Source organism: Prosopis cineraria, unplaced genomic scaffold (genome assembly GCF_029017545.1).
Source record: "Prosopis cineraria cultivar Desert tree isolate PC_DT_omini unplaced genomic scaffold, ASM2901754v1 PC10, whole genome shotgun sequence".
Taxonomy (NCBI): domain Eukaryota; kingdom Viridiplantae; phylum Streptophyta; class Magnoliopsida; order Fabales; family Fabaceae; genus Prosopis; species Prosopis cineraria.
This window is the reverse complement of record NW_026555341.1, coordinates 28239838-28251124: the sequence shown is the minus strand read 5'-3', so window position 1 is coordinate 28251124 and position 11287 is coordinate 28239838. Positions and strand designations below refer to the sequence as shown.

The 11287-nt window shown below is 30.5% G+C and overlaps 1 protein-coding gene across 1 annotated transcript; it reads left to right on the top strand.

Annotated features, from left to right (window-relative positions):
• Window positions 1–612: 612 nt before the first annotated feature.
• On the top strand, window positions 613–4742 carry LOC129321438 (ninja-family protein AFP1-like). The gene is made up of 2 exons (XM_054967197.1): window positions 613–1796; window positions 4200–4742. Exons 1-2 carry the CDS (start codon window positions 1100–1102, stop codon window positions 4619–4621), a joined length of 1119 nt encoding a protein of 372 aa, XP_054823172.1. The 5' UTR covers window positions 613–1099; the 3' UTR covers window positions 4622–4742.
• The last annotated feature ends 6545 nt before the right edge of the window (window positions 4743–11287 follow it).

Sequence of the window (11287 nt, the reverse complement as noted above, 5' to 3'; positions counted from 1 at the left end):
AAAGTTAAAGTTATAGATTACTGATAAATTAATTATAAATAATAAATGTTAAACTTTATTAGTAATATATAACTATTTGGCTATTAAATATGTAGAATTGTAATTGTAAAATATTAAAATTATAGTTATAAATTATTAATAAAATAGTTATAAATTTATTATTTGATTGATATCATATATATTTAATAAGATATTATTATCTTTACAATTTAATTTCAAATTTTACTGTAATTTTTAAATTTTATGAGACGTATTTGTAAATAAATATGTTCCACGGACCTGTGTGTAATTTTTTTCTAAATCATTTTGCCACATGTCAACTTCCCCAGGCTCTTATTTTGACCGACACGTGGCGTCCCTGGCACTCTGATTCTGCACCTGACACGTTTCACCGGCAAAAAGACAAGTTGTTGACAGCGACCCCTCCAAGACCGTTTTTATTAATTCTCTACTCTGGGAAATCGTGTCATACCTCCACGTGTCACCCTCCTACTGCCAGGATCACCACGTGTCGACTCCTTGAACATTTGTAGTTCCAATCGCAGGGGTCTTTTCGGAACACAATGATAACATTTCTCATTTTCCCTCTCCGTCTTCTTTGCTTCTCTACCCCTCTTCTCGTTAACACGCATCTCTCTCTGCGCTGTGCTTTTGAAGTTTGTTTGTTATTTTGTCCGCTGCTTCCTTTTCAAAAAAAAAAACTACTATATCCAACAATTTGTCGCGTCTGGGTTGGGTTACTTTGCGGAAGGGGAAAAAAATTCAGCGGCTTTTTGTGGGGATTGCTACTATTTCACTAATTTATCTCGTTCTGATTCAAATAGTAATCCTAGTAGTTTTATTCTTTCTTCCTTTTCGGATTGTTTTTTGGAGCAGAAACGTTTCTCCTGTTTAGGCTCATGCGTTTCTGTGCGATTGAGCATCATCGGGTGAGAACCATGTTTTCTTTTGAGGATTTTCCGAATTGGAACCATGACAAACCATGCTTTCTTGTTCCGGGGAAGAACGACTTGAAGTTGAAGTGATAGTTTTATCGTATAAATCTCTCTCTCTCCCTCTCTCCCTCTCTCCCCCTGTTCTTTTAACTGATTGTTGAACCATGGATGAGGCTAACGAAGGAAGAAGAAGCAAGGGTGTGGAGAATTTGTCTCTACAAATGGACAAGTTCCCGAGAGATCTTCTTCAGAGATTCATGGCTTGTAGTAACAATACGCAGCAACCCCTGTACTCAGAGCATGGCGAAGAATCGGAAGAGATTGAGCTTAGCCTTGGCCTTTCGTTGGGAGGTCGGTTTGGTGTCGACAAGAACGCTAAGAAGCTTATGCGATCATCGTCTATCGTCGGGATAATGCCTTTCGTCAGTGAGGACGTCGACTCCACGACTCCGTCACCGGCGCCGGCATGCCCGAATACTCTCATGCGGACCTCGTCACTTCCGACGGAGACCGAGGAGCAGTGGAGGAAGAGGAAGGAATTGCAAACATTGAGGCGAATGGAGGCGAAGAGACGGAGGTCGGAGAAGCAGAAAAATTCCAAGACGGAGAGAGATGGCATCAGTGGCGGCGCAGGGGAAGTCGCCGGTGGTGCAACGGTGTCCCCACGACCTTTCGGGTTGCCTGGCTGGGGTGCATCGTCTGCTTGTAACGCTAGGCAAGTGCAAGTCGTTCTTGGTGATGTATTGGCCAAAGGAAAGATTGGTTTTCAAGGATATGCACAGCATTCTTCTCAAGGCTCCGCAGATTCTCAAGGTGGAAGCTCTTCGGGAATGTCAGAAATGGAGAGCAAACCTTTTAAAGGTAAATTATTGTCCAAGTCTTTCTCTATTTTGAGTAATTGGGTTATCAGGATTAGGTATACTCAAACTTTGTTCTAAGTCAAGAATTTTTGCGTGTTCCATAGACGAACTTAACCAGATTATTAAAGGGACATACTTTTTCCTGACCGTGTATTAGTTTTCCTCGTTGTTTGGTGAACTCTCTCATCTTAACAATATGCTTTTTGGTTATGGATGTGCTTTCAGCTTAGCAGCTTTTATTGCATGTTAATAAGATTGTGAAGGAGAAATAACACTTTTAATTTGTTGTCAACTTAGGTTGCTACCTAGTAGTTTTCCTCTTTATTGATCAGTCACTGTTATTTTTTTTAAATCATTTTAAACTATGTACTTCACGGTTATTTGCTGGTTTTCCTTTTATGTCTAGTTTTGTTTATTGTTATGGTTTGATTTACTGTGGATGGTGTAAATCTAAGTAAATAGTGGATTGGATTTTGACTGTATGATTGATGAAGACACATTCTATTGATTATTCTATTGATTAGTTTCTGATGTGTTATTTCATAAAATTTTGTTTCCTCTTATATATTTGAACCGGAGTGTCTAAATCACTTGCGAATTTGAAAGTTCCTGTGGGTTGATTGAATGGGATGCTAAAAACGTTGATGATAGGGAAGATCAAACGAGTAGATTCTGATGCCATATGTTCTCAGTGACAAGTGATTCTTAGGAATCCAACTTTGGTTGGTCTGGATAGGAGGATATATAAGATATTTAGTAAGATCAATTTGTGATCTTTTTCATTTTTAGAATTTCAGCTTACCAAAGTTACTTTACTTGTGAGAACGTTATGAGGGTGGTGGTTTTTCTTTTTCTTCGGCCTTTTTTGTTTTGTTTTTTTAAATTTTTTGATGATATAAAGAGGATGCACCTCTTCACTTTTGCATATGGATGTAGAACTTAGAAATAATGGTAACTTAGTGCAAACTCAAGTTATAATCGTTCTATAAAGAAATATTCTTTTTTCGGCTTTTCATGATTTTAAATTAGTCCCACTATATTGAACCTGAGCATCTTAATACCATAGATAGCATACTGTGACAGATTATATTTGAAAATTTAAGAGAATTATTAATATTAATTAATCTTTGCAGGTATTCTTATCCCTACAGGAATGATTCCGAGTCTCTCATTCCTGTCTCTCTTATTTGATAGTGACTTCTATTCTCTCAGGAGTTTTGTAGCACACGATTCCTAGTTGTCATCAATAGGAGTTCTAAATTAGATTATAGCACCAAGGATGAGTAGATCATGCTGGGATTTAATTTTTCCAATTACAATTCTTGGATTCAGGGTGCTTATTTGACTTGAATTACTCCACGTTTTGAATTAAAGCTTTTGTTGATCACTCATCGAGATGCATGATCCAAAATCTAAATTTCTGGATCTTGAGATCTGGGATGAAATGCATATAGTTTGATTTAGCAGGGCTCTCTTACGCTATTAAGATTTGATGAGCAACAGTGTTGAAAAATAATCAGATTTCATATTTTGTCTCATACTTGTCCCATTCCCCTAAAGTGCGTGTGTATAAAGCAAGCAAAATTTGGCCATTTGTATGAAGTTTGAGATATCTCAATGTCAAAGGACTGTCATGATCATGAGGACATGTCTGAGACTTGGAATCTTCTTATAGCAATTTGTATATTATAATTGGGTTATATCCCTAGACATTGTATTTCTTCTTATGATCCTATATTTGCACATGCAATTCAGGTTCACTTTTTCACACCTAGCTCTTACAGAAAAATACGTAGAAATGATTAAGCACGATGAGGATATATAGTAGTAGTTTGTTTGGAGGAGAAAGAGGGAATGAGAATTGGAATTCTGAAAGTGGAAACCTCTCCTTCCATTTCTTTCTTTTTGGCTTGGGAAATTCACTCTCTCTAAGTTTGAAATTTTGGTCTTTTGGGAGAGTATGTAAATGATAAAATTAAAATGGAAGAGATTTAACAAATTGAAATCACTCTTTTCTAGGATTGCTTGATCATATAGACCCTTTGTTGGAGTTGTCGCCTTTGTCACTTATTTTGTGTGCTAAACTGTTCAATGAAGACATCAATTAAAGCAAGTGGATCCTGCTCCTTCTACCTTTTTACTTATATATGTATTCCTTCGATACTAAAATCTAGGGTTAAGGTACAAAAATCCCAAAAACTTCTTTTTAAGAATTTATGGTGTAAGTCAACAATGAAGTACGGGTACTTGTTAACATCTGGCTATTTTAATAGATTGGGGAAGGTTATCCTCTTTTATAAAGTTAATGGGTATCCATATATCATTATTAATTTAAACATACCAAAAGCTCCCTGGAATCTATGGGTTTTAGGTCTAATTCTATGACTTCTCCCCTACATAATAGGATCAAGCAGTTGTGGGGAAGCAAGAAGCCCAGCTAGTAGTCATCTCTTGCCGGAGCAAAGCAAGCAGGATTCAGCAGGTTCATCAGGGACAAACACAACTGAGAATGCAATCAGAACTTGCAGGGCTGAGTCGAAGTATCCATCAAAGAAACCGAAATCTTCACTGAAAGAAGGGACGGAAATCGGGATAAACTCGATGGAGGACATGCCTTGTGTTTTTGCAAAAGGGGATGGTCCTAATGGAAGGAGGATAGAGGGAATCTTATACAGGTATGGCAAAGGAGAGGAAGTGAGGATAATGTGTGTTTGCCATGGGAACTTCCTGTCGCCAGCAGAGTTTGTGAAGCATGCTGGTGGTGGTGATGTTTCTCACCCACTTAGGCACATAGTTGTGAACCCTGTCCACACTCCATTTTTGTGAGATGAGAGTGACTTCCCTCCTTATGTTCTGCAAAAAAGTGTGACATAATTATAGGATGATAATATTAAAGTGAAAAAGATTTATAATTTCATTGTTAAGTCTTATCTTAATTCTTGCTAAATCATGTGTAAATGTTCTTCCTGTCTTCTGGGTTAGAAAATATTAGGCTCATACATATCTTCACGTTGACAGTTGTATGTGGATCCTGTTGTTTTGTTTGTTATTTTTCCTCAATGTTCAGTGAGAGAAGGATGTTTGATAAATTTAAGTTTCTGAATGCCATCATAATCTCTTGGTGCGAAGAACATGTGGAAGTACAAGTGAAAATGATAGAGCAGTCATAGGAAATATTTTAGGTGATACCCAGGTGGCATTCATTGGAAAGTTATATATGTTAAATGTTAGTTTGCTGTGTTTGGGGAGAAATTTTTACTGATTATGAATTTATGATGATGTGCATGTGTGTGTTTTTTCACAGTAAAGAATGATTGTTATTTTTCCCTAATTAAGATTAAAGACTGAATGCTTCAAGTAAAAGAATTGGATTGATAGTAAAAGTTGTACAAAAAAAGTTGATATATATTATTTATTTTTCGGAGAGAATGTACTACTCAAGTATAAAAGAAGTTGCCTTATTCATTTTTGACATTTTAATTTATGTTATTGCTCAGTGTTATTTTTCATATTTTTGACATTGCAGCAGTTATTCATACAGCTTATTTTGGATAAAATCAATAGTCTAATTTGATTTAAATATAATGTTATAGAAAAAATAATTGATAGTCATTATAAATCACTTCACATAAAAAAATATATCATTAATTATTTTCTTTCAATTTTATCTTATTGCAATTTTCTAAGATTGGTATGTAGTCTTACATACAAGACAAACAGTGTTCTTAAAAAAAATGATACATTTTATAAGAGTAAGTTAGGAATTTTCTTTCTGTATCAAATATCATAAATAACCAATCAATACTACAAAATTATGAAACTGAGTTTTAGGACCGTGGTTCTTTTTCATAATTTTAAAAATAATAATTTAACTACAATATCCTTGGCAACCAAGTTTGTAAATTTGAAAAGAAATTTCAACTAAAATAGAGTGATGATTTCAGCATTGGCGAATTTTAAGCTGACCAATTGCGAATTTGACAGTAAAAACATTTTCAATTCAAATAAAGTTATTACAAAACTCCTTTCATCTAAATTTCTTATTCAATTAAAGTGATATTTTTTAAAATAATAATACATGAATCAATTTCATCCAGAAGCAACTCAAAGGACAACCATTACACGGCAAAGAAAACCAACAGAAAATAGCAGCACCAAAGCATATTTTACTATCAAGTGATGAGTGGTTGAATTAAAATGATTTCATCAATAGAAAATTTTAAGTTGGTATTTTAGGTATAGGCATTTTAGTCAACATTTTATTTTTAAAAGTACAAAAAAGGATCATGACCCTAAAATGTAATTTCATAGTTTCATGGTCTTGATTATTGATTATTTGCGATATTCATATTTCCTTATTTGTGATTTTCTCTTTAAATATTTAATTTTGGTGAGAGAGTTAAAATTGATTTATATATAGAATTGGAAGGAATATGATTTATTAATATTTGATGCAATATTGAGTTTTATATCCTTTATATTATTACTCAATTATAGAATATATAAGCACTAGATGATAGTAGTTTTTAAATAAAGTAATAAAAAATCTAGTTTATAAAATCTACAACAAGTTATGTAACAAGTTAAATAAAGTATGTTTTTAGTCTACCTTACATTGTATTTATTTATGGTGTATGTTTTTATCATTTGTCGTATTTTACTTGTGCATGATTAATATTATTGACAAGAGCCAAAGATCCCCAGAGTATATGACAATTTGGAGTACAAGTTATTTTTGTTGTAAAAATTTGTCATAGATAATGGATGTTTCATATTTAAAAAAAAAATTGTTGTATCCTATGCATAGGTAGATTACTAATTTCTCAAATTTCATAATAAATAACAAGGCATTGTTACTTAAGTTTAGAGAAAGAATGATTTTTTTTGAAAAAATATAACTTTAAATCCTTATATTTTGCTCGTGTTTTGTTATTAGTCCCTATAGTTTTTTTAAATTTTTTTGGTCTTTATATTTTTATTTTTTATTATTTTAAGTCTCTCCATAAATAAAATATAGAGACTTTAAAAGAACCTAAAATAATAAAAAATAAAAGTATATAGATAAAAAATATTAAAAAAAATATAAAGATCAATAACAAAATGCGAGCAAAGCATAAATGATTAAAGGATTAAAGTTATGTTTTTTCATTTTTGTTGACAAAAATCCCAAATAGACAACGAATGGTGAGGACTAGAGCAATCTTTGGGTCATTAAAAAAAAAAAAAAGAAGCTTCAGTTTTATACTCAAACTTGACTAGGAATATGTCTTTTCATATTATATATATCGAAAATAAAAATAAAGAAAAAGATAATAAAGCATGTATCATGTATGGGATCTTCACTTTGAAATTTTCAAATAATATAGTATATATACCATATTCATATAATATCTCAATCTTAAAGGTCAAGTTAGACCGCATCTTTCACATATCTACATTTTATAATGCTAAAACTTTGTATTCTTTGTGATTGTGATATTAAGGGAGGTAAGTTTCCTTTTATTTTTATTCCTTTTGTTTTACAAGAATTTTAGTTTGACCAACTTACATTTACTACATAGAATGTGTTATTATTACTATATATTTTTTCTAAAAAATTGCATTCAATTTCTTTAGCGTTTTTAACTTATGAAATGAAAATTTTCACTTGAGCTTTTACTCAAATGCCCTAGAGTTGAGTCTATTCTACACACTATAATCTCTAATCTCTACTCTTCCTTAGAAAGATGAAATTTCAATTTTCTTAATTGCTACCTCCACCCTCATGTAATCAAATAGATATTGTTGTGCAACCTCCTATTTCACATGGAGATGAAGATATTTTTATTTTTTTGAGAGTCCTTTTGATGTCAACTTTCCTATTAAATTTGCCTACAAAGCTATAGCCTATGGATCTCCTAAAGGATTAAGCTAACAACGATACATGGTGTAAGACTTGAAAGTTGGAAGTGGCATACTCTTGAGAAAATCATGTACTAGAAAGTGACTTGGGACAAACTTCAAACCAATGTCATAATTAATGAAATGACATTACTTTTTCTTGCACTGAACAAATAATCAATGATATGAGGATTTGATCTAGAATAAACATCTCTAGTTGAGATAGTTTAAGATTCGAAACCAAATGGAGACTTTTAGAAGAAGGATGGGTCAGAGTCGACCTTGACCATTCAATTAGATTCAATGAGGCTACATTTTGTGATGGCATCATACATGACAAGAAAAGGAATTGAAATAAGGGATTTTCCAAATATTTTAGCAAATACTTTAGTATTGTAGTTGAACTTCTAAGCATAAACTTTGTTTGAATATACAATTCACTAAAATCAACACCTATTTTAATTTTATAGAAGCTCTTTCGTTCATCCAACATCTATTTCATGTATTATAGAGAGGCAGAAATAACTAGCGTCATTCATAATTTATGACTATGATATTGTTTTTCACAAATTTTATCTTAGATGTTACTCCTTCGAAATTATAATATAAGTCATTATTAGCTAATTTATATTTCTAAAAAAATTAACCTTTTAAAATATGTAAAAATTTTCTTCAATTTTTAAATTCTAAGAGCTTGAAACTCCACCACTAAATTGGAAAAAATGACCGTTATTTTTAAGAGTCAAGATAAATACTACATTAGGTGTGACTACACTCCACAACTACAACAGTAATGGCCCCTTTTTTTTCAATTTAGTTATAAGGTTTCAAGTACTTAAAATTTACAAATTGAAGAGAGTTTTTACACTTTTTAGCAGTTTAGGATTCAAGATGCTATTCGCATAATAATTTAAAGTTTAGAATGGTCATTGATCCTTTTATTAATTACTTAATAAAGTAAAGGTGTGATTGGAAAAAAAAAAAAAGGGGACACCTATTTAACCTTGGATTCTATAGACCAATCAAAATTTAAAAAAAATAATTTATATTGTGGCATGGTGGAAGAAAATATTAACATATTGATGGGGAGGCATGGGAAGCTTTTTTCTTACAAAGAAGCGTCTTTGAAGCCAACCGCACAAAAGCACGCTAATATTTTTTATATGCATATCATAATTGATTGACGAGGTTAGTGCAAATTGCTTTTGGTGTATGCTTTATGCGACCATCATTCTCACGTTTTGTCACCTCAAATGTCCCTTTTTTGTCCTAAAAAAATAATAATTAAAGTTTGAAAATATACTATCAACGAAATAAATAATAACAATATAAAAGAACATAAAGAAAAAGACAATAGGAGACAAATTTAAATGTAAACGTTCCATTATTTAAGGGTGAAGATGTATTTTTAATCCTAAATTTTTTTTAAAGAGCGTTAGGTATTCTATACTAATAAATAAGATAATTTTTTTCTTGAACAATTTTTTCAAGGAGACAAAAAACCTTTGTTTGTCAGCTGTTAACTTTATCATTTTTTGTTGATGTGGCATGTATATGGATTCCATATATAGTGATAAATAGAATTATGATCATGTATTTCAGTTCTAATTTGCTTTTGAATTTTTTTTAGAAGTATTGGGACTTTGAAATCTTTTTTCAGGAGTGTTGGACATCCTAAATTCTTATTAAAATAAAATTTAATAAATATTGATAAAATATTAAATATATTTTAATATTTATTAATTTAAATATTATTATTTATAAATACTCATTTAAAATTTACTAGTTATTTTTTAAAATATTAACAGTTTAAACTAATTTTTTTAAATGTATAAATGACTTGTAGATCATTAATATTAATTAAGCTCCTTAAATTCTTTTAGATCATTCCCTATAATTTTTTTTATCAACTTATGTTTTTCCTCTAAGATATTACACAACTCAATTTAATATTTTAATATTTTGATATTTTATAATTTTGTATTAAAAATGAAGAGAATGAATCTCTAAATTAATGAAGGAATTTCCCCTTTTCTTTCCATTATTCTCTTGTTAAATAGCTTTTTTATAGGACATTAATGGGAATCTCCCAAATAAGCATTTTCTTAGCATGTTGGTCATGATCTATTATGTTTCTGATTTTATCCTTAACATTGCATCTTATAAAGAATATTTAATTCAAGTTGTGTAATATTTTGAAGAAATATTGTTAGTTGACTCAAAAATTCTAGAGGATGACCTGAAAATTTAAGAATGTAATCAATATTAAAAATAAAATTGATATATAAAAATTACAAGTCATCTATAAATTTTCTAGAAAAAGTAATTTGAGCTCCTAATATTTAAAAAAATTATAAATTTTGAATTAATATTTATAAATAATAATATTTAAACTATTAAATAGAAAAATATTTAATATTTTGGTAATATTTATTAAATTTTATATTAACAAGATTTTAGGGTGCCTAATATTTCTAAAAAAAGCCTTTAGGGTGCTATTGAAAAAATAATTCAAGAGCAAATTAGCACTAAAAGTCATGGTTAGAGTCTTATTTGTTATTGCATGTGGCCCTTATACATATGTTACATCAACAGAAAAGGAAAAAATTAATGGCTAACTAACAAAAGGGGTTTTTTGCTTCTCAAAAAAATAATTCAGGCAAAAAACTGCCTCACTGATTAATACAGGGTACACACTTTTTAAAAAAAAATTCAAGAGTAAAAATGCACTTTCACCCCTTATATAAAATATGAGAGTATATATACAAAGAGAAAAAATTTATCCTAGTAAATTCAAGATTATTCTAGAATAATTACATTGAATCAAATAATAAATATGAGATTTTAGTCAACACTTATATTAAAAAAATATTTTGAATAATACAAATCATATCAATTCATAATTAAAATTAACAAGAAATCTATGAATATTGAAAGTTTGAATAGTTAAAAAATTAATGTTTAAATGATAATTGAATTCATTTTTATTACTTATAGGTATCCTGTTATGAGAAATAATTTGTTCAAGGTAGGTTGAACATTAAATATAAACACTTCTCCTAATAAAAATTTAAATATTTATTCGTCATATTATAAGAAACTAATTCCTTCCATTAAATTCAACTTACATTGATTGGTAATTAGATTCTTATTTAATATTACTTGTCTAATCACTTGCTAAGTAATTGTTTATTGTTATTTAATTTGATGTCACCTGACTCACCTCAAACTTAAGCGTGGTTAGGACATGGGATCGAATGTCTGCTTGCTTTTTAACAGCCAAAAACTTCTGCAGTCTTGTAACTGTATGAGGCTTTGAATTGACCCCTTATAATAATTGTTATTTTCAATTTTGCCCCCTAACTTGACTCGTTATTTAAATTCCTCCCCGAATGATTTGCCCTTTTGCCCTTTCAACATCATACAAAAAGCATAGAAAATAACGAGATATTTCATATTTGCAGAACATCAAATTTTGAGTAGTTTGACTTCAAATGAGGATCTGTCCAAATGCATTGAATCCCAAGTCTTTTTCAGTAAAAAATATATACAAATAGGACAATTCTCTATAGTTATATGTTAGCAGAATATATAGATACGATAAAGATCAAA